The sequence below is a fragment of the Gavia stellata genome, chromosome 7 (assembly GCF_030936135.1).
Source record: "Gavia stellata isolate bGavSte3 chromosome 7, bGavSte3.hap2, whole genome shotgun sequence".
NCBI lineage: Eukaryota > Metazoa > Chordata > Aves > Gaviiformes > Gaviidae > Gavia > Gavia stellata.
In genome coordinates, this window is record NC_082600.1 from 43,122,354 (window position 1) to 43,145,732 (window position 23,379).

At 39.7% G+C, this 23,379-nt stretch overlaps 1 protein-coding gene across 1 annotated transcript in view; it reads right to left on the reverse strand.

The window, feature by feature from the left end:
- Nucleotides 1-490: 490 nt before the first annotated feature.
- RTF1 (RTF1 homolog, Paf1/RNA polymerase II complex component) overlaps nucleotides 491-23,379 on the reverse strand; it is a 32,543-nt gene continuing 9,654 nt past the window's right edge. Inside the window, exons 3-18 of the mRNA XM_059819764.1 lie at nucleotides 21,021-21,168; nucleotides 19,313-19,517; nucleotides 17,070-17,184; nucleotides 15,249-15,360; nucleotides 13,155-13,290; nucleotides 12,388-12,565; nucleotides 11,384-11,466; nucleotides 10,090-10,177; nucleotides 9,897-10,004; nucleotides 9,229-9,306; nucleotides 7,891-8,012; nucleotides 7,468-7,525; nucleotides 6,817-6,894; nucleotides 5,565-5,660; nucleotides 5,164-5,275; nucleotides 491-3,307 (exon numbers count right to left, since the gene is read on the reverse strand). Coding sequence (XP_059675747.1) covers nucleotides 3,201-3,307; nucleotides 5,164-5,275; nucleotides 5,565-5,660; nucleotides 6,817-6,894; nucleotides 7,468-7,525; nucleotides 7,891-8,012; nucleotides 9,229-9,306; nucleotides 9,897-10,004; nucleotides 10,090-10,177; nucleotides 11,384-11,466; nucleotides 12,388-12,565; nucleotides 13,155-13,290; nucleotides 15,249-15,360; nucleotides 17,070-17,184; nucleotides 19,313-19,517; nucleotides 21,021-21,168 — 1,824 coding nt within the window. The 3' untranslated portion in view covers nucleotides 491-3,200. The remainder of the gene's footprint in view (nucleotides 3,308-5,163; nucleotides 5,276-5,564; nucleotides 5,661-6,816; nucleotides 6,895-7,467; nucleotides 7,526-7,890; nucleotides 8,013-9,228; nucleotides 9,307-9,896; nucleotides 10,005-10,089; nucleotides 10,178-11,383; nucleotides 11,467-12,387; nucleotides 12,566-13,154; nucleotides 13,291-15,248; nucleotides 15,361-17,069; nucleotides 17,185-19,312; nucleotides 19,518-21,020; nucleotides 21,169-23,379) is intronic.

Genomic DNA, 23,379 nt, shown 5'->3' on the forward strand with positions numbered 1-23,379 from the left:
CCTAAGGGTGAAAAAGTTTCTCCTTACATCTTGGCAGAACTTGTCCTGTTTCAGCTTATGCCTGTTGTGTCTTATCCTCCCACTAAGTACCCCCTGAGAACAGTCTTGCTTCATCTCATTCAGCAGCTTCTCTAAGTTTGGCTACATGCTTTAGCATCTTTGATTACAAAAGTAATCTGGTTTTCCCCCAGACAAGCAGTCTGTGTTTTTAGTGAGATGCAGCAGAGGTGCAAGTGAACTAACCTTCCAAGAGACTCCGTTTCATTCTAGTGATAAGGAGCAACTGCAGTTGTTAAGAGAGTGATCCAGGAGTCAACAGCCACTCTTGCAAAAGAGAGGGCTTACTTTTCATTAATTATTTTACAGTATTAGTTTTTTAAATAAAATCGTCCAGACTGATAAATGAAGTGTCAGTTTCTGAAAAAAGAAATTCCAGACAGGAAACCCTTAGCACCTCAGATCAAGGGATAAACAATCAACCTTATTAAACCAACAAACCAAGTTTATTTATAGAAGTCTGTACAATTGTGAACTATGCTAGGACACCAATGAAACAAAGCAAACAAATCTCTCCCTCTCTAATGAGTGGGAGGTGTAGTCACTCACCTTTACGTGCACTTAAAGGAAAAAAGATTACAGCTTTCATACACAGTTCTGTAACTATTCAAGAGTACTTTCTTGATGTATTATTCTCAATATAAGAGGTTTGCATGATAAATTACTGACTGTTGCCTCTCTTAAAACAGTAATTCAGCAGAATCCAGAGACTTTGAGGGGGTAATTGGCAGTTTCATAGTTGCAGATAACTAGGACGTAGTCCATCATTCAGATCTGCATTCCAGACTCACTGCATCTCCTCTGTTCTGGTTATGTCCACTAAAAGTTACTTGCAACACTGTACGGGTCTCGTCAACATTTTGGCTGTAGTACAGACTATTCTTGTGTTACCAAATGTAGAGGTTACCTAAAACCAATACATCAAGCATGCTAAAAATACTGAATTAGAGTTAACTTTACCTTTAGAGACCACTTGTCACTGCGCCTCAGAGCTCTGAGGCATTTCTGTGGAAAAATCAGTTCCTGAATCACTTGATTTTGCAATTATTTCTGCAAAGCATTGGAGAGTGATTATTTTGAAAACTGGCTATTGCAAAGTAAGTTTAGATTTTTTTTTATTACAAATCTGTAACATCATTGAAGCTGTTGAAAAAAACAAAATCATATCAAATGCATATCTACACAGTGAATCATGATGTCTCCTATGACTTTATCATGGTAGATTCCATAAATCCACTCTTAAAAAGTTAAAAGTACATATATGTGAGAGCCTACTACAACCCCAGAGAAGCTGCTAAAATAGGCCATCAAATAAAGCAGTCTATGATTACATATTTACAGAATAACCCACATGTGTCCTAGAACTATGGAATATTCAGTAAATAAGTATTGAAGGATTCCTAATTATTTGTTTACATGGTAGATAAGAGCTGCTTCATAGGTTGATTTTCTTTTTATACACAGTTCATAGTATCAATCTGCACACAATTACATGATGTTTCTTTAAAGCTACTGTTAAAAAAGGAAGAGAAAGTTAAATAAGAACTAGATTAAAGTTTCATTAAGAATCCAACAAGAAATTATCAAACACAGGTTTAAACGTAACCAGTGTATGATTTCAGAAAAACAGTAATGCTCTGACACAAGAAGAGCATCAGCATTTTCCCTCTTCAGGGTCCCCCAGAAACATTCCTATCCAGTTCAGCGCTTAAGTTATTATATACGTACTGGCCTGAGTAGGAACAAACACGTGCTTGCACGCTTACCTGAACGAGGGCCTCTAACCTTTTAGACTTCTAATTCTCTTTTAATTTAGTTCTTAGCTGCTTATATTCTGTTGTATCTTGGTTGGAAAAGTTCTTTGTTAAATGTCACTTCTATTTACACTTTGATTTTTTTATTTTTTTTTTTTACACCTGAGTGATAATTTAGCTGTCACCTTGTGTCCAGTCAAATATTCCATAAAGCCATAAAATTCTTGTGCTAGTGTTGCACTCCACTTGTACCAGTTTATATATGAAAAATGTGCATCAGCTACCTCTCGTACATTATCCACTGACCTTTCTACTATGTCCTTACTGCATCCTTCCCCTTCCACACAAAGAAATCTTCATATTTTTTTTAATTTTTGTTTTTGTCTATAGAAGCCCCATTTAAATGGTTCACAAAGCAAGGAAGAAAGTGAGCTGGAGCCCAGTGAAGACATGATGACTTAACAAATATGTAATATCGGAGGCTTGGAGAAGAAATTAAAGCCCAACCTATGAGCAGCACCCTAGGGCCATCCCAGAAAAAGCTAGTCCACTCAGTTACAGCTGGAGACTCCGGATGTGCTATAGATGACAAGTCCCACATCAAGAGCTGTGTACCTCTTTCTCATCAGTTAAGTGTAAGTAAAAAAGGGAACATGAAGTTAAACAGCTATATCAGCCAAGCCGTTTTAGTAAGAAGAATCACATTTAATGAGTTTCTTTCTTGCAATTTCAGATGCTCAAGTACAGCTGGTAGAAATTCAAAACAGCCGTAAAGAACTGTGACAGACGGATACAAATAGTACTGCAGCTTAAAAATGATAAAAAACACCTGAAAAAAAGTCACACAACCCTCCCAAAAAAATTTACACTTTGAACCTAAGCCAGTTTTTGAAGATTCCCTTCTCCAAAGCTAGGATGAAGGAGGAAGAAGAGGAGGAAGAAAGTGCAGATGACCTTCCAGCCACAAAGGTCTTGCGCCAATGTTTATTCACCATGCCTGTGGTGGTATGTAAGGGAAGATCACCAAATGCTGATTCTGCAACCACCAAGAGATTCCTATGGAAATCCAGACCTCAGGCTAATACTGAACACAGAGTGGACCAACGAGCTGCATCAACAAAATAAAAACAAAACTCAAACTAAAAGAAATGGGAAAACCCCAAATAGCACAGATCCACATTTGTGAGGGGGGCAGGAAGAAAGGGCAAGAAGGGAGGTCTATACAGTAAATAGTTGAATGGTTTATGTTACAGATGACTGGCAGTTTTAAAGAGTCTCTTCCCAGCTCCATTGCTGCTCCAACCCAGAAGGGAGAACTGAAAAGGGAGGAAGAAAAGGTAGGACATCGTCATGGAGCATGCAGGATCAGAAGCAGCAGAGTGGGCATGCTCAAATAAGCCCCCGCCTCTTTTTGTAGTCCTCCAAGTTCAATGATCGCCGAGGGGCACCATCTTTTGCTGGTGGAGCCTTGGAGGTGATGGCCAGTGCCTTAGATTCTGTTGGGGATAAGAAAAGAGTGAGGACCAAAATGCATGAAAACTACAAATTTTTACTTCTTCCTTTTGCTGACAACTTCACCACAAAATCATGTTTGGCTTCTCTAGCGTACATCAGGTTAGAACTTCAGTTAATACAGGCAGTATCTGGTAGCTTATCTTCATAGAGAAAAGCATGTGCAATTTTGACTGTTTGTTAATCCAGCTTTCTGCCGATAAGTATACTTTCATTTCTTAAGAAAACTACTTTGTAGCATACTGAAGTCACAGTACAAACAGAGCCTTCAGGCTCAGTTCCGGGATCTTTGATAAATCATTATCCCATGAGAATAGCAAGCACAAAGAAACAGACAGTAAGTGGACAGAAGTCAAACCTTCTATCCATGTCTACAATACACATTTTAAACAATCCCTAGGTTCTTCTGTTAAGAAAGGAGACCGAACAAAGCAAGATGCCAAAATGGTGTTCTGTCTGAGGAAACAAAAAACCAAAATAGCCATACTTAAACTTCTACCTATATCATGTGTCTCTCATCCTTCTCTTTTCAGTCCCCTTCTTGGTTTTCAGTGTCCTTTAGTGCCTAACCCTCATCTGCTTGCTAACTCTCTGAAGTTCGTAACTCTCAATATCTGCTTCAGGAGGTCTCCTATTCTTGGCACCCTACCTCGTTCTGTAGTCTTGCATCCAGAGGTCCAACCTTGACCTAGTTTGGAAAGACCACCTCTCCTACCTTCCCTTCTTGACCAGGTTTTAAGTCTTTGTGTGTTCTTACAATACTTCCTAAATTGTTGTCCAAGAAACTTGAGCTCTAATCCTTCTAGTAATGCAAGAAAAAATAAGCCTTGTGAGTGAAATTGCATTGGTACACTACCATGCTTTCCTTCCACTGGAAAACAGCTTGATAGGATGAGAGGAAACAGCCTCAAGTTGCACCAGGGAAGGTTTAGACTGGATATTAGGAAAAATTTCTTCACCAAAAAGGTTGTCAGGCATTGAAAAGGGCTGCCCAGGGAAGTGGTTGAGGCATCATGGAGGCATTTAAGATGTGTAGATGTGGTGCTTAAGGACATAGTTTAGTGGTGGACTTGGTAGTGTTAGGTTAACGGTTGGACTTGATTATCTTAAGGGGCTTTTCCAACCGAAATTATTCTATGATTTTATGACACTAAACTGTTCTTGCCACACGTCTCAGGCTCTCAAAATCAAGATCACAAAGAGGAAGGGCCAGCAAGTTTGCATCTATAAGCATACCTTCACTCCCTGCCCAGTGTTTAGGTTCCCCTAAAATTTTGCTTCAATACCATCTGCAATACCAAAGTTAGGGAACAGCAACTTGGTTAAGCAGCAGGTTCAAAATCAAATAAAATACCTTATCCCCATAGCACGTACACAGATTACGGAACAGGACATCACAGACACCCAAAGCTTATCTGTCCTCAAAAGTGATTAAACAAATTAATGAAGTAAGTATCAAGGTAGATATCAAGGCTTATTAAATACAAACACTCTTGTCTGTTCCTCAAAGTTTATGCAAATCACAGATACTGTAGACTGCAAGAGTACATCAGAAAACACTCATTACCTCCTTTTCTCCCTTGGCATTTGGAGCAAGGATATAGGGGATATACAGGCTTTCAGTCCAACACAATACAGTTGTTCTTGTTTTCTCAATGGATGTCACTAGCACACATCCCCTCCTCCACAGTTCAAGATACTTGCCAAGATGACAAACACTGAGCTCTTGCTCCCATTTTCAAAAGCCCACCAATGATTTTGAAAGAACTATTCTGGAAGAAGTGAGCTCTACCATAATGAGCTGGACAATCACATCCCCAAACTCAGCTGGAACACCTACCTGAACTGGGAACCTGAAGATCAATCTTTACATCAAAGTCATGCACTTTGAAAAGATCTTCTGAGAGGTCACTAGCTGATTTAGAGTTCACATCTTTATCCTTCCCTTGACCCTGGAATAAAAACTACAGGTAAGTCTCCAACCTTTAACTGTCCAGACAAACAAATAGAAATGCTTTTTCCCCACTTCTGTCACAAACATACTTAGTTTAGCTTTCATACTGCTAGAGAAACTTAATTTTCTTTCCCCAAGAATGAAAAAGCTGTTTCTTCTCTATGATAATGCTCTACAAGTTACCTATTTCTAGAACTGAAGCATGCATATCTACTGTTAGTCATAAGCTTATAAAGCAAGACAGTGACAGTGGGAGGAACGTAATAGAGACAGAAATGGAAACTTGCCTTACTCATGTCCTTTGGAGCATCTGGTAGTACACCAGACCCGTATTTTGCATTTAGCTGGGCAAGAATGGCAGCTTGGACAGCAGGATCTCTGGACTGAAGAGGGGAAAAAGTTTAAAAAAAAAAAAAAAAAAAGAAAGAAAGAAAGAAAACACCACTGTATTTAAGTTGGCGAAAACTATACTGTCATTTTGTTAAAACAGCGCTCATATCCATAAATCTAAAACTGTAAGAGGCTGCAGATCAGTTAGCCCAATCTTGGATCTCAGAGATAATTGAAATCATCCTGATACCCGTGTAATGCATCTGACAGTAACAAACTAAAGTTATCCTTCAGAAAGTCTTTCTCTGAGAAAATGAGAAATACATTTCCTGTTGATATGGTTTGCTCCTGTGACTAGTCTTAACACTACTGTTAGATGTATTTGCTTTCAGCTTACAGTTGTGGCTGAAACACTCTACTAGAGAGAAATCGTCTTTAGAAGACTATTTTCTTTACATAATACTTGTCTACCATAAAGCTACTCAGTTATGATTCTTTTCTAATAAAGAATTATTTCAGAAATATTTGTTTAATTCAAGCCCTGCAATAAAATTCCTTTTCTATTCCCTTGTCAGTTTGTGGAGACCGATGAGAGCCAACCTAACCAGTTTTTTTTAAGTATTGATACCAGAACCGTATACTATTTCAAAACAGCCCTCAACAAAGCCAGATTGCTTAGAAGTAGGAGCTGATCACCTTGCTATCCATCATTCATATAGCTAGAGACTGCAGTAGCAAGTTTTGCCACAGTATCACGGGGGAAGTTTGTGTTAAACTACTTTATCCATCACAGGCCCAAAATGTCTGGTCTCCTCTCTCCTTTCACAGATCTTTCAGGAAAGTTTCAACAAATTAGAAGTGAAACTCACACCTACAGCAAACTGTCTTCCCAGAGCTAACTAAATTTGAGCAATTCTACATAGAAGAACTTACTACAGAAGTCTAAACCACAGTGCTTCTCCATGTACATACCCACATCACTTACGTCCTTTGCACTTTGCGTTAAAAAAAAAATTGCTTTTTTTGTTCTTTTGGGATAGTGAAACTAAGTTCTCACTCAACTATATCTCACCCTGGCATCTGGAATGTTAATGGCATATGGCAGAGTTGGGAATGAATACAAACAACATTTTCCTTCCGACTCTCTGCATTACATTGGTTTCTGTTTCTCTGCAAATTGCCTCAATTGAACTTAAGTATTACACTCACATTAGACACTATTGTGGGCTTGCACTGCCGCCTAGTAAAGGGGTCCATTTGTTGGTTTTTCATGCTGTGACTTTCAGCCTGAAGAAGAAAAAGCATATGGTTTTGCAGAGTTAGCTACCTAGACCCTTATAAATCCTCCCACAGCACCCCGTCCATGCAAGCACTCATGAGCTATATAGAATATCAAGATCAGATGAAAACCAGCAACAGTATTACAGATTAGAAAGATTTTGACACACCCACAGTCCTATGCTTCATAAGGCAAACCTGTCCTTATCGAATATAATACAGAAAATAGGTGCACAACTCTCAGGATAGTTAAGGCTTAACCATTTGTTAACAAGCTTAACTTTTCCTTAATAGAAGTGTCACTGCAGAGAATCGAATATTTTCTTTACTATTTTATTCTCTGAAATCTCCTTTCCTATTTCTTTCCCATACAAAATGGACTAAGTCACTATTACAGTCAGTAATCTGCTGATAATTGAGTTGATCAAAGGGATAAAGCAATCTGCTTTAAAATCATGTCATTTGCCTACATGAAAGATTTTACAGATCATTAGAAATACTGAATAACTTCACCATGCAATTATCCCCCTTTGCACCATTTCACCTCTACTGGTAAGGAAGTATTAATTCAGCACTATTTACCACAAGAGCCTTCTCAGACTCAACGATATTCCACTCTCTATTTCTCTGGTTGATGTAACTGCAGAAAGGAAAAAAGGAGGGTGGGGGAAAGAAAAAGAACGTGATTGTCATTTATCAATCCCTACACAACAAAACGCATTCTTGCAGCTTTATCACAAATTACTCTTATTGCAACACAACTGCTACCTGGGGTATGGGGGAAGAAAGTTTACATTTTTGACAGTTTTAACTGAATGACAGATAGGAGGAAGTGAAGATAGACAAACACTAATAGAGCCATCATGATACACATTTCATCAATAAAGTGTACAGGAAAGAAGAGACAAAATCTTACAGTTAATTCACTACTGCATTAGTTTCTCTTCTCTGTATATTTTGATTGATACTATTTAATAAAGAAAATTCCCAGTATCTGCTTCTTACCTGATTGCAGAAATGTTTTTTGTTCGTTGACGATCCAGGGCCTCTGCTCTCTCTTCAAGTTCGTTAAGCTGATCTTGAATCTGCTTGGCCTTATCTTGGTCCCCCAAGTCCTCAGCCATAGCCTTCAACCAAACAGTAATTCATTAGGCACTACTCTCTACCACAGAGCTAGTCAGAGAAACGAGGGACAGACCCATGAATCAGCCAGCTAACCCTATTCCAGTTGCAAATGTTCTACCCCGCATGGTAAGAATACAACAAAGAGCTAAATTCTCCTCACAGCTCAAGGCAAAACAGGACTACTTATTCTGAAGAACTCTGAAAACCTTTGAAGCCCCTTAAACTAAGGAAGACTTAGGAACACTAGTCCCAGCATGAGGAGGGCAAGTCAGTTAGATGATTTAAGTTACAGATTTGATTAAAATTTAATATCACTATTTACCAGCTCAGGAAAAGAATTATTATTTCTGCAAATGTCAGTTGCCATTTATTTCAGGGAGTTGGAGAGTCCCTTACCACACCATCAGACCAACAACAGTAGCTTATTGTACCACCTGGTGACAACAAAAAGCAACTGCACTCTTCTGCAATGAAAAGCTAACCATTTACATATTCGTGCATAGTAAAATGACCAAACAATACAGTTAAGCCAAAGAATGTAGAACTAAAGATTAATACAAACTTTGTTTTTAATGTAGATGAAGCATGAACGTCTTTAAAAAGGACTGCACAAATAAAAACAAACAAAATTTGTTATGTCTATCTTTATCTTCAGAGATACTCAAGACTGCTTGTTTACTTGACTTCTTGGGTTTGGCTTCTCAGCCGTGTTAGGTCTATTCGTTCCAGGAGGTCTACATGTAAAACGGTTCAGTGGCAAGTAAAACTTTCAGCAACATATTATTTTCAGTATAAATTACTGGCCATAAAGTGACAATTCAGTCACTCCTGAGAAAAAGACAACTTAAAATAGGAAAAATAAAAGTTGTGTTAAAAAGTACAGGAAATTAACTTTCAAATGTTATTATGGGGTACCCTGGGGGAAAAAAAAAGGAAAAAAAGAAAAAGAGTTTCTAAAGCAGAACAGCTTAAGACCTTCTTGTTTAAAGGACACAAAAAGAGACAGCTATAATTGTTGGCAATTGCCCTTAGAAAAATAATGCAATAGCTTTAACTGGGTTCTAAGTGTTCTGAACCCAGCAATGAACCTTGAGATCCACCTTTTAGCTGCATAGTTAAAGTCGAGCTTACTGCTGACTACCGCCAAAATCCAGATGAGCTCCAGTTCTTCAAAATCAAAGACTGCATTAAGCTTGCAGGCATCATCTCATCTCTCACCTTCTCCTTTAACAGCTGAGTTTTCTTCATAGCATAATTTGGAGGTGCTTTTCTGAACCTTTCCTTCTCTTTGACAATCTGTAAGATGCAAAGGAAACAGCAAGAATATGCAAATATGAAATGTCTATTTCAATACTTGGGCACTAGAAGCAACAGATCAGTATCACCTAAAAAATGTACTTACTGCCACAGAATTTTACTCATGCTCTTTCTCTGCTGCATTTTTTAATTTGTGACTTGGTAATGAGTTACAGCTCCATTCCCCTCACTTACGACCTACAAAAATCTGATGCTAATCACATTTGGTCAGTATTAAGCAAGTATTAAACTGCAGAAACTGTGATAAATGCATCTATCATGACGCTGTCAGCTTTTCAGAACTTGAGAACTAAGCTGCCGTACTAAGGCTAGGAGTTCAGAGCTCTGCAACACAAGTTCAAGAGGAGGTAACAGGGCACAAAGGATGAAGTAAAGCAGGAGTGAGCACCAAACAACAACTGGATCACCCAGCTACTCTATCCAGTTATGCAACTTCATTTTGAGCCTTTTATTTTCTTCTTAGGAAGCAAATACCATGATCATTTTGCTTCGTAACAGCTAGTGCTCTACTCCATGAGTTCCTGTCATCTTTAAGCACTGCCACAGCCTCACTACAACGTACTGTTTACCTCCTCAATGTCCTGGTCATTAAATTTGTAGTTGAGGGCTTCTTTGATGGACACTTCCTTCTTGTTTATCTCATCTAGTGTGGGTAGCTGCATCCCAGCAGAGAACATCTAAAACACAAGAGACAAAGAGGTTACTTACCACCTAAAGTATCCTTGGCAGAAGGCTGCTAAGAAGAAAGTCTGGCAAACTTACCGCTTCCTTCCACTTCATAAACTCACTTTCAGTAAACTCCTGATTTGAGACAAACTCCAAACGAAACACACGTGAATCACTGCCATGCCTGCAACAAGAAAGCGTAACAACATCCCTCTCTGATGGTACAGAGCCATGATCTTGGATCTATAGGTGTAAACTGATTCAAGAAACCCAAAACGAGACACTTAAGGCCACTATTGTGGCTTGCATGCTATCTATTCCTAACTTCAGTCAGGTCAGCCACAGTTCAGGAGCCTACATCAGCTATTAGTAGTAATGCAAAGGAATGCTAGACAGTGAGTCTGCAGGAAACAGTCACTGAGTTGTGGCAGTAAAACCCTCAGGAGGAAACAGAAACAGACCTCTCTCACACCTAAACCGTACATACCCTATTTGGTGACCCATGGCATGATCTTCAGAAACACAAAGGTCCCTCATGTTTGGACCAGTACAAGTAACCTTTAAGCAGTACTGAATTATACTATGCTGGAGCCAACCCCTATCTAATTTTTCATTCGTTGACCAAAGCCAGAAATCCCTAAACATTTTCTGCGGAGCACTACCTTTGGCACTACTAGCTAAACTACTATACTGCTACTAACCAATACTAAAATTAGTTGCCATGGTGTAAATTTCACTCAAAGCATGGAGGTTTCTCCTGAGGTAGCCTAAGAAGTTATTGAATGTCACAATGGATTTAGATAAGACTTTTTTTTACTCCACACTTGCACCCAATGCATTCTCCACATGCCTTCCTGTTTCTCCCAAATGGTTGATGTCTTTTTGTCCCATCTCACCAGGATGTTTTGTACTGTAACTGTTAATCTTCATCTCATGATCCTTACAAGGGACGTAAGAACAATTGAGAAATCCAATGCTACATTCAGCTTCTTCCCTCCAAAGTACCATTTTATAGTTGTATCACATATGCCAGACCAAATCATGTATGCCTTTAAATGATACATATTTCTAACATCTGATTATAACAACAGTGGAGAAAAGATATGAGTATTGGAAAGCTCAAGAAGCATACGCAAACAATCACAGGTTACTAATGCAAATGAATTGCTCAGATGTCACCACAATCACAAGTCCCTGCATGAGATTTTTTAATAATTTCCATTATGCCCAAGGGGAAAAAAAAACCCCAAACAAACCCAATCCCAACATCCTAGCTGTAAGGGACTTGGCAAGGCCCAGTCTGCTTTTTAGCTCTCATCTCCAAACCACACACAGAACCTTATTTGCTATGAAAAGCACACTGATTCATGAACTGATGAGGATTACTTACCGCAACTGTAGTCCTTTGTTTGTCCGGGTACCACCAAGCTGGTAAACCTTTGCAGTCTCTACCACACCAGTTATTTCAGCAACCTGTATCACAGAGTAAAATACACAAGAGGAAGGATGCAAGAGGGTTTTCTTTGTGTTCCTGGAATATATCTGGCATATTCAAGCCTTTTCACTAGAGATCAAAAACCTTAATCTAACTAACAATTCTAACTAGATCAAGGAAAGCAAGACTTTTCAGTTCACATTATCAGGTACTGAATTAGTTGCTTCATGCATCACCTTTGAGTTGACAAATTACACTACCTGAATGCCTGATGTAGTTTTTCTATCTTCTCAGTTCGGCCTTCCGGACCAAATGATGTACACTTTCCTATTTTTTCTCTTTCCTTTTCAATTAATGCTGGTTTGGGTTAACATATATCCCAAATGAAATACACCACTGCTGCTCACATACTAAACACAGCGCCTCTGGGGACCTTTTTAACATGATTTTAGAGACTATTATTGCATCCTATGATTGTGCAGTTACAGCAATGAAACAGAAAAACAAAAGTGTGTTCTCAATCCCTTTCTCTTCTGAGGCACACTGATGCACTAGAAACACTTTGTAAAAAAAAGAACCAAGACCAAGCAGTAACTTGGGAACATTCCCAGAAATAAGGAGCAAATGTTACTCATCCTCACTTGGTCAAAGCAGAGTCCTAAACTCTAGTTTGCAATACAAATGATGAGACAAGACAGCATGAACCAAAGCTGGAAGAACAGGCTTTCTAAGTGCTCCCTCTCTCTCATAAATACATCTCTTCACCTAGCTGGTCCCATAGATTTATTTATTTTTAAACTAGTCTCCTCCACTTCATTAGCAGCAATTACATTTTCTGATTATTAGCAATCTTTTTATGTTAATCACTTAAACAATCACAGGTACCTGAGAATTGCTAAGCTGCAAATATTATATTACAGCACTATAAAAAGAACTAAATCCCTTGGAACTAAACTCACCCGATAAACAGGTTTGCTGTTGTGATTTCCAATGCCAATACGGACAAAGCAGCCAGTGACTGTCTTGGCAAAGAAGGGCATATGACACCAGCGTTCCAGCTTGTGTCGTGATAACCGTACTCGGTTCAGTTCTTCAGGCAAGGACACTGGCTGGGACTTCGGAGGAATTTCTTCTTTCCTGATTTGGGAAAGATGAGAAGGAATAAAGAAAAAAGGTAGAGATGTAATCACCAAAAAAGGGGTCATGAGCAAGATGCAGCATGAGTGCTAACTATTTAAATTACTAGTAAAAGGAATGATTCATCATGGACTAGTTGACTGTAAATATGAGAAAGGATTAATGCAAAGACTTGCTACCCACTGCACCTGCTACCACAAAGCAGAAAGACTCACACACCAAGGCAGTTTATAGGCCAATGCTTTAAGGTAAGTCAGTACATATCTCTGCCGGGCTAATATGCCAGGGTTCTGAGGCTGCTAAACTGTAGGACTAAACAAATTTGTAAACAACCGTGTAATTGGGGCTAAAGGTAACAGCAGGGAACTCAAGTTGCAAACCCATCCAAGGTAAATCAGTCCCATGCACCATGATATAGAAGCCAAGGACTCAAATCTGAGCAATGCAAGTGTGCCCAGAAGCAAAACCACCTTAGAGACACTGAACTGCTCCCAAACAATCCTCTAAAACAGCACGTGTCTACATAAAGTGGATCTCTGTTTTTGAACACACACTTAGAAGTAATCATAGTCCAGTGTTTACTACTTACTCTTCCTCTTCATCAGAGGATGAGGATCTGGATGAGCGATCACTTTTCTCACTAGACTTATCATCCTCCTCCTCCTCTTCATCATCAGAGTATACTTCACTAGTTTTTAATGGCTGTTTTTTTGCAAGCAATTCAGCTGGGGGAAGGAGGAGAGACAACAAGGAAAAGCAAACTGTAAATTTTTTGTGAAAGCTTCCTTTTAGAGCTGAAACCTTATTTTTTTTTTTTTAAAAAAAGAGGCAGATAACTTAATTTTACACTGGATACAAGTGCCATGAGTTCAAATCCACTAGTAAGCTAAGCACAACGTTGTATATATTCAAAGAGAGAAATCAAAACATTTAGAAGCATCTTAAATCCCAGTTGTACTTTTCTTCAGTCTCCCAACTTGACTGCACATAGCAATACAAGATGGGCATAACAACCAGAGATACAAGATAAAACTATTACAATGAGATAACTCATTGTTATTTTGCAAGGGAAAAAAAAAAAATCTCATGTTTGGAGAGGAGCTGTATTGGGTTTGCGTGGCCAGGTTTTGGTAGCAGGAGGGCTACAGGGGTGGCTTCTGTGAAGCTGCTAGAAGCTTCCCCTATGACTGACAGAGCCAATGCCAATACAAGCCAATCCAAGACAGACCCTCCACTGGCCAAGGCCGAGCCAATCAACGATGGTGGTAGCGCCTCTGTGACAACATATTTAAGAAGGGGAAAAAAAAACCTGCGCAATTGTTGCAGAAAAGAGGAGTGAGATTATGTGAGAGAAACAACTCTGTAGACACCAAGGTCGGTGAAGAAGGAGGGGGAGGAGGTGCTCCAGGCGCTGGAGCAGAGACTCCCCTGCAGACTGTGGTGAAGACCATGGTGAGGCAGGCTGTCCCCATGCAGCCCATGGAGGTCCACGGTGGAGCAGATATCCACCTGCAGCCCGTGGAAGGCCCCACGCTGGAGCAGGTGGATGCCTGAAGGAGGCTGTGACCCCATGGAAAGCCCGTGCTGGAGCAGGCTCCTGCCAGGACCTATGGACCTGTGGGGAGAGGAGCCCACACTGCAGCAGGTTTGCTGGCAGGACTTGTGACCCTGTGGGGGACTCATGCTGGAGCCGTCTGTTCTTGAAGGACTGCACCCTGTGGAAGGGACCCATGCTGGAGCAGTTCGTGAAGAACTCACTTTGGTGAGGTTTGTGGAGAACTGTCTCCCATGGGAGGGACCCCACACTGGAGCAGGGGAAGAGTGTGAGGAGTCCTCCCCCTGAGGAGGAAGGAGTGGCAGAAACAACATGTGATGAACTGACCACAATCCCCATTCCCCATCTCCCTGTGCTGCTGCGGGGGGAGGAGGTAGAGAACTCAGGAGTAAAGTTAAGTCCAGGAGGAAGGGAGAGGTGGGGGGAAGGTGTTTTAAGATTTAGGTTTTTATTTTCTCATTATCTTACTCTGATTTTGATTGGTAATCAAACAAACTAATTTCCCCAAGTTAAGTCTCTCTCTCTGTGATGGTAACTGCTGAGGGATCTCCCCATCCTTATTCTTGACGCACAAGCCTTTCGTTGCATTTTCTCTCTGCTGTTCAGATGAGGAGAGGGAGTGATAGAGCGGCTTTGGTGGGCACCTAGCGTCCAGCCAGGGTCAACCCACCACAGGAGCACAATAAACCCAGTACAGTAACAAAAAGGGTTGCATCAAAAGTCTGTGGCAAGATGGACAAGATGATGTGCCAGTGAAGAAACAAGCAAACGTAGACGAGGTAGCACAAGTACAATAAATATGGTTTGGATGGTTCAGAGATTAAACAACAGAATCTAAGTGACCAATTCAAATACATGAACTAAACATTACTAAGTGCCGCTCAGTGGACTGCAATGAAAGTTTGCTTTGTTTTCAGAGCACTCTGGGGAGGGGCGGGGGGGGAGGAATAGAGCATCAGTGGTACCAAACAATACCCTAGGTGGTCATGTTGGGCAAAAGACCAAGGAAAACACAGACACAGAATTAAGGTGTAGGATTGTTGCATTAATTAGAAACAGGAAGTAGCACTTTCAAAAAGCTGTAATAATGTCTCAAAATGTTGTAGCAATAGCAACATGCTTTCATACCTGTTCTGTTCTTCCTTTTCTCTCTTTCTGCTTTTAGCTCCTCCATTGCCTGAGATTTCTTGTCTAGCTTCTCATCCCGCTTTGATCGCCGCTCTTTGTTATGTGACATGACCTAAAAACATGCACAGAAAGTCCCTCAATACCAAGTGCACTCCATAAATTGAAATGCATTAAAAAAAAGATTGTTTGCACACTTTGAAAACTTTTCAAACAGAAACTACTAATAAACTCCATTTTGAGATCATGGTTGGGGTTTTTTTTGTTTGGGTTTTTTTGTTTGTTTGGGTTTTTTGGGTTGTTGGTTTTTTTTTTTTTTTTTTTTGCAGAGGCTATGGAGAGGGAAATCAATCTGAAGCATATTTCTTTTTTTCTGCTTTGTATCAAAAATAATGAACATATTTACACTTCAACATTTCTGCCACCAGGTTTTAGTCTCAAAACTCCTCCTTGAAGTTAAAAAAGGACTAGAGAAACAAAATGGAAGTAATTCTGCAAGTAATAAGTAATGAAGAAAAATTAGATGAATATTCTTCTCATTTGCTTCTCCTTCTGCAAGGCCAAAACAAGGCACTTTTTCTCATTCAGTAGCAAAGAGAAAAGTTATATTAAAAATACTTAAAACAGAAATAAAGTCGTGTGTAAAGTCTGCAATATGGATCCAAATCTTAAATATTGTAAGTCTTCTAGTACTTTCCCCATTTTTAACAGGTCTATCTGGAATACCAGGTAGCACAGAAAGCAGCTTCTATAACAAGCATAAGAGACAGTAATTTGAAGTAAGTCGAAGTAATTTCTGGAAGGCACTGTAAAAGAACTCTGCATAAGATGCTTTATATATACATATATGTATATGAGTCTACATATAATGTATTTTATATATGGACTATATAAGTATATACCCACACGTACATATACAGAGTTGAGAGGGGTAGGAAGATGAGATTCACTCCATTTAACATGTGCCTAAGGGAAAATTCGTATCACCTAATTTGATTTAAGTGTTAAACATTTATTTCACTAGAAAATAACATGGAATGAATTGCCAGCTGTAGATGGCCTCCTCCAATGCACAAAGACAGAAGCGACGAGTGCAAACGATCAGCTAGTTCTTAGATGGCTAAAGCTAGGTAAGATGAATCCCATCCCATTCTGGGAGCTTATCTGCCCAGACTCTGGAAATAGTTAAGGGTGGGGTCTTAACCATTTGAAACTACAGCCAATTGAGCCATTTGAAACTACAATTCAGTTACAGAAGCCTCACCCAAAAAAAATGATATTATCTTCTTTCTACTGGAGGTGGAAAAACTATAGAACTACTTCTGATCCTCCTAGAATTTAAGCTTTCCCTTCACACCCCTACCATCAGAATCTAAGCACTCTTTCCATTGTATGTGCATGCAAAATAATTAAGACAACAGCTGAGCAGTTTCTGGCCTGCTCTCTCAAACTTTCAGTTGCAAGAAACTCTGCATATGTAGTGTTTCAGCCTGAATGATAGAAGTTTCACTAAATGAACTACAAAAGGTTGCTTTCCTGTTCTCATATGCGAGGACCATCACAGCAACTCTAGATACAGCTGCAACTTAACTCCTTTTAATGAAAGATGCAATCAGTGCACCCCTCAACAGGCCAAAGATGTTAATTTCTTTAAATGAATTGGAAAGGCTAAAGATAGCTTGAGCATATAAATGAACTAAATTTTGACCTGCTTACCACACTGTTTGACATTAAGGGAAAACATCAGGGGCAGAGAGAGGCAGCATCCTACCTCCTATTGCCAAGGGAAAAGGGTTTGTTACTAAGGACAGTTTCATTTCCTACCTGGGATTCCTGGATCTGTGTGAGTTTTTTCTTCTCCTGCTCTTCCTCTTGCTTTTTCTTTTTCTCTTTCTTTTCTTTCTTTTTTGCCGTTTTTAGTTTCTTCTTGATTTCAAATCTAGTAGCAGATATTGAAACAAAAAATGTATGAAAGGATGCTCTCTCCCTGAGTGAGCAAAGTACTGCCCAGATATTATCTCCGCTTAACTTGTTAGTAGGCTGTAAGAAACACTTCCACTGCTTGCCCCAGATGGATAACCCTCTAATGCTATCCTGTCCCCCATTCCCATCCCCTCCCTTCCCCAAGAAAAATAAGGTGAAGAAAAGCTGAGCATAGAAAAGTACAGGCTTACAGACAGCTAACCTAAAGAGCTGAGGAGACCACATAGTAATGGCTACTCCCCAGAAATCTGTCCTTATTCTATCTTCATCTTTGCCAGTGTAGTGACCATTGCATGCTGCCTCCAACTCTAAAAACAATTGGCTATTCCACATCATTTGAATCTCAACAGCTAAAAACTTGCTTGTTTAAAGTCAATACAGGCTAACTTTTTCATGCTTAAAACTCCACCTTTCTACTGGCACTGGTCTGTATAAGAACGACTGCAAAGAAGTCACAGTGAGTCCTCCTTCAGCAGCTACATTCCAATCAGACTCAGGCAGTTTCTGCGGTCCAATTTAGGCACTTCCATTTCTACCTTCATGAAATATGTCACCCTGAAATCCTATTTTCAGCCACTGTATTCAGAAGAGTAGTGATTTCACTGGAACTGTCCTGTGACTGAGATTCCACTGCACAATGGACTGGTCATTGCTTTAGTGAAGTGTGCGTATGGACAAACACAAGAAAAAAAATTACTTAACTTCCAATAACTGAAATTCAAAATGTGTTATCCACATACATATTATACACTTCATTCTTCTTCAGTCCTTTACACCTGGATTTTGCAGACAAGAAACTGAAGTGTCAGATGACCTTGTTGCCCTTTATGCCTTTAACATGAAGCATATCACACAGGGCACAGGCATTATATCGCATGCAATGTCTGCTGTAATCCCAATGAACTCACAGCACAACATACAGACAAAGAGCTCAACAGCATTTTGAAAGATTCAACTCGCCATAAAGTTAAAGAACTAGCACCCCCCCGCCCCCCATCCCCTTAGTTCTACCTGCCAACCCCTTTACACAGAAAAGGACAAACTCGTTTAAGATTAAATCAGTAACTCAAGCTTAAATTGTTTAGCTTGTTCTTATGAAGTAATCTCCAATGCTCCTTCTAAAAGTCAGACATTCAGTTACCATGGAACAGTGAATGAAATTTAAAAATATGGTGTCCTTCTACCTGATCTAAATTCAATCTTTCCCCCATTTTGATCCCGTTGAGGAAAGCAGCAAACTAGAGAAGACATCGAAAGTAGTATTAAAACCACAGACAGACAGGCAGTGCTCTAACTATGGCTTGGACAAATGGACAGTCTGACAGTAGCTTGTATTGACACGATTTACTCAACACATGTCAGACCTCCAGAGAAATTTCTCAGCAAGTGAGAGAAGAGAGAAGTCACTGGTGAAAACTTGCCCCACACATGCCAAATCTTTTCTGTTAGACACACGAGAAGAAAAATACCTTTACTACAAGGAAACTGCCTGACAGGACAGTGTTACAGTAGCAAACAAAACCATACACCTAAGGTAGAAATCCACAAATGATCCCTTGAAAATGACATATCCAACACCACTCCTCATTATTTCCATCTCTTTCTTCCAGTAGGGCCCCAACCAGCTTCACACCCATACAGAGGCAACCCTAACACTACACTGTGCTTCACCATTGTTTTCTGAAAAATTCCAGAAGCTCATATACACCTTACACTTTGTTTGCCTTTTTCCAAAGTATCAGCATGTGACAGCTAATTCAAAAAAGACAGAAGAGAAAGCAGTCCTTCTGACTGTCTGGCATCTAGTGTGCGAAGCAGTAACACAGCTACAACAGTAGCTGACAGAACCAGGCGTATTCAACAGCTGAGAATCCTTCAGAAACTGGCTTTTACAAGAACATGCAGAATTCCTGCTGTGTGCTTCTCAACTAGCTATGAGATGGTTTACGCAAAAAATCTACAACGAAGCTTAATTCACTTTATAGAGCTGAATGCTTGAACCACAAACATGAGACCACAGTCAGCATATTCTCCATACAGCCTGTATGTGTTTGCTACCAAATATCAATAGATATAAAATTCACCTTCTCTTTAGCACTTCTCTCTTCTCTATCCGGTTAAACAACTCCTGCTCTCTCTCCTTTTCCGTCATTTGTTCCAGTCGAGCTCGGTCTTCTTCATCTCCCATCAGGTCTTCTCCATAGCCATCATGGAATTCCTCATCTTCAGATGAGGAATCTGAATCTGAGCTAGATGAGGAGCTGTTGCTTTCAGAGTCAGAGACTTCTCCTAAAACAAAAATACAAGGCAGTGCAATTCAACTGGGGCAAAGCCCAACCACTTCATTGTAGCATGTTAGAAAAGGATATCAAAAATGACTTTTACACTCCTCTTCCACTGTACTAAAAGCATGCATACCATGAAAACAAAACCCAGGAGGAAATGCTTTATTACGGTAAGATATGCCTGCTAAAAAATGATAAAATGGGTGGTACTACATGTGAACACAAATTGGGTTATAAGTAAGAATTCTTAGTAGAACAAGCAAATTTTACGAGGCCTTTTGGTTAGTGTGTTAGAGTCTTGAGGTTTGATTTCTATGCCTATATGCTTATGTCCCTGAGAAGTTGCTTGCACATCCACAACTTCGTGTGTGTGCGCACCTCAAATGCCACTATTAACCACCACCAATACTCATTACAGCAACCTGAAGAACCAAAATTCGTCAGCTGAAGACTGCAACACTATGAATTGCTACATCACAAGATAAAGTTGAAACACACTACCCTCAGGACTGGCAAGGCTGTGACGCTAGCTCCATTACTGTAACATGCCCTCCCAGTTACACATGGGCTTAGGGAACAGCTGATTCCCCAATAATACTGTGTAACACCACCTTTAAACTTGATCCAAGTCCAAGTGCTTTGATTATCTCACCTAAATGACTACATTACACCAAGTCACAAAAGCAAACATTAGGATTCTTTCTTCCACTTTCATTCTGGTTTCAGTATTTCTGGAAACTTCCAGCTTTTCAAGCTTATACTGTGGAAAAACCTTGATTTGTATGCACAGATATATACAGGTTCAGTGACTTCATGCTTTGTCTGTCTCCGCTGTGCTTAATATACTTAAAACTGTAGGCTCCTTCATAATCTTTCTTAACTTTGTTTTTTTAGTATCGACTGAAATCGCAACTAACCACCTGCAAACCTTCATAGGCATGATGAAAACAGGAAAGAACACAGGAAGTTTGCCCAGCATTGGAACAGATTCAATATTCATGTAAAAAAATTCTGACAAAGTTTAGTAATGTTTTTTCTTCTTCCATGTCAGTATAAGTGTGCCAGAATTCCAATTCAGAGCAAACGCATGCAAGATAAGCTCCTATTTGCATCATGCAACACTATACACCTTTCCCTTTGTCATCACAAGAAGTTTGGGAAGGGAAAATACATCCATAGGAATAAAAGAAAATGTTACCCACACTACAGGCAGGAAGAAAAGAATTTTCCAGGAGTAAGTCAAGTAATGAAACATGTCATACATTCTCCACTTGAAACAGTATTTAGTGTTGCATTTTGTAATGGAGTGCTTACAGCAATGCTATATTGAATTATATGCACTTCAAGCTACGGCAAGTTTAAGAGTCATCCAGACTACCGGTAACACAAAGGAAACTCTTTGAAGGTAGTCTTTAACATCACCATTTAACATTACTCTTCAGTGTGCACAAAGGGGGTAACTTCACTCAGAATTACACTGTAAGTAGACGTGCATGTATTATCTTACCCTCTTCAGGTGCTGAGCTCTCAGCCGAGCTGTCTTTATCGGAGCTGCCTGAAGAGGCAGCTTTGTTCATCTGTTTCTTCATGGCTCCTTTCTTCTCTGCCTTACCCGCTTTTCCCTTTTTTTTGTTTTTAGAACCTCCAACAGTCCACTGCAAGGAAAGAACCAAGCAAGGGATCATGAGACACAAACATCACTCTTTTCTCCCTCCCCCAAAACACTAGAGAACTGAGCAACTGAGAAACAGCCCAATACCTGACAGCAACAAATCAATCATACAAGAAAAAAAAAGCCAATAGGAAACTTATCAAATGAAAACATTTCACAAGTTTTTTGGGTTTGGGCACGGGTGGGATTTTGTGTGGTTGTTTTGGGTTTTTTCTTAAAAAAAAAAAATCAGTTATCAGTGCAAGCCAAGAGTTGGTAGGACACTCCTTTGAAAAATAATGAAGACTTCAGAGTCTGCAATATCCGCCGTGAGAAAGGAGGTACTGAAAACATTTTCCTAGGAAAATAATTTTAAACAACTGTCCAACTGCATTTGTAAATATTAGCTTCAGTTTACTACTATTAAACAGAAGAAGCAACATATGTGTTTCCAAAACTAGTTTATTCAAGAGCAGATTTTAGATTTCATGAAGGCACACCAATTACATGACAGTTTTGCCAAAAATCTCAATTTTACCAGGAGTACACAGCACCTGTATTTTTATGTAACAAAGCAATAGCACACTTGCTCGGACAGTAGTGCCACCACCTGCATCTATGTACACAAGTCAGAATCAAATCAGAATCACAGAAGTCAGGAAAAAAGAAAAAATCAAATGTCAAGTCTTAATTTTAATTTTCTCTTAACATCATATGATCAATTAGCTTAGACTGCACTTTCCAAGTACAGGACTTATGCCACCACATGCACACGTGTAACAACTTCAATTCCCAAAGTCCCAGGAGAAGAGCTAGTATTCACCTTACAACGTGATTTCTTATTAGAATTTTTGCATTGTCTCATCTACCTGGGTAAAGCAACAGAACCGAACTGGTAAGGACTGCCTTATTTTAAGGCTTTACAATATTTTGCACTTCACTACCTCTTCTAGAAGTTCTCCAGGCACAAGACCTTCAGGGATAAGACAGTTTCTTTCTAAATATATATATATTATAGGTTGTTATCCTCTTCATACCTGTATATTACTCTCATCTTTCATGCACATCGCCATCTGTTCAAGCATGCAGTCTACTAAAAAAATATATTCCTAACTCAAATGAGCAAATACTCCTTCGCATAACTGAGATCTTGCACTTAAAACTACTCTAACTGGAAAAAAAAAAATCTTTAGATTTGACCTCAGGTGCACACAAACTTCAGGCTTCTCACCCATCCACCCCTTCCTGGGGCATGAATCAAGTCCATCCCTGCAGGTAGTAATCATTCCATCAAATTTGATGACTTCTTCTGCCTGATTAGGCACCATCTTCAGAGAACCCTGGTGTTCAAACACTCTAAATGAAACTCAAAAGAGTAGTTAGAAGCTACTACCTGATCTACTAATATCTTCAGAATTTCCTATGTTTTGACTATTCTCACACCCAGCCTTGTACCTTCCATATTACCACCTGCTTCATCACCTTTGTTAAGCATCAGCTGTGCATGCAAAAGTACCTGTCAAAGGCCAGGCAGAAGTTTTCTTTTCTGAGGTAAAAGTACAGCTACCTAGTGGTGAGCCTCTGATGGCAACCCATGCCCTATGCAGTTAGCCCAGTCTGTTATGGTCCACAGGCCAGGTGAGAAACCGCACAGAAAGCATCTGACTTTATATCAGCCTGAGCTTGCACTCAAGTCTTTATCGGCTTCCACATTAAAGTTTTACTTGTTCAGTGTTACAATACTGCTGCCTAATAATATTCCTGGTTAACTATGTCCATGTAAATCAGTTTAAAACAAGCTTCTACTCTGCCTGAATCTGCTCAAACCTCAACGTTAAGCAATCATCTCCTAGGTATTACAGAAAAGTGCATTTTTACTATTTGTTCAAGAGCTCACCTACTGCCAGCATACCAGTGAAAACACAACAGCGAGAAAGTGAAACTGAGCATTTAATGGGGAGAAGCAGAGCCCTCTGAACCAGGGATGCAGAGGTGCCTCCTTCCTAGAGCTCGGCTACTTCTTTTCTAACACTGAATTACACCTTGCATGCTGTACAGCAAGGAAGAAGCACAGAGAAAGCCATACTATACACCACAGTTATATCAAGACCTTGAGAGGTCATGCTGAGATGAAAGAAGTTAAGATCAGATACAAACAGTGGGACTTCTGTTATTAATAAAATGTTTTATAGCTGTAGATACATGTGTTACAGAT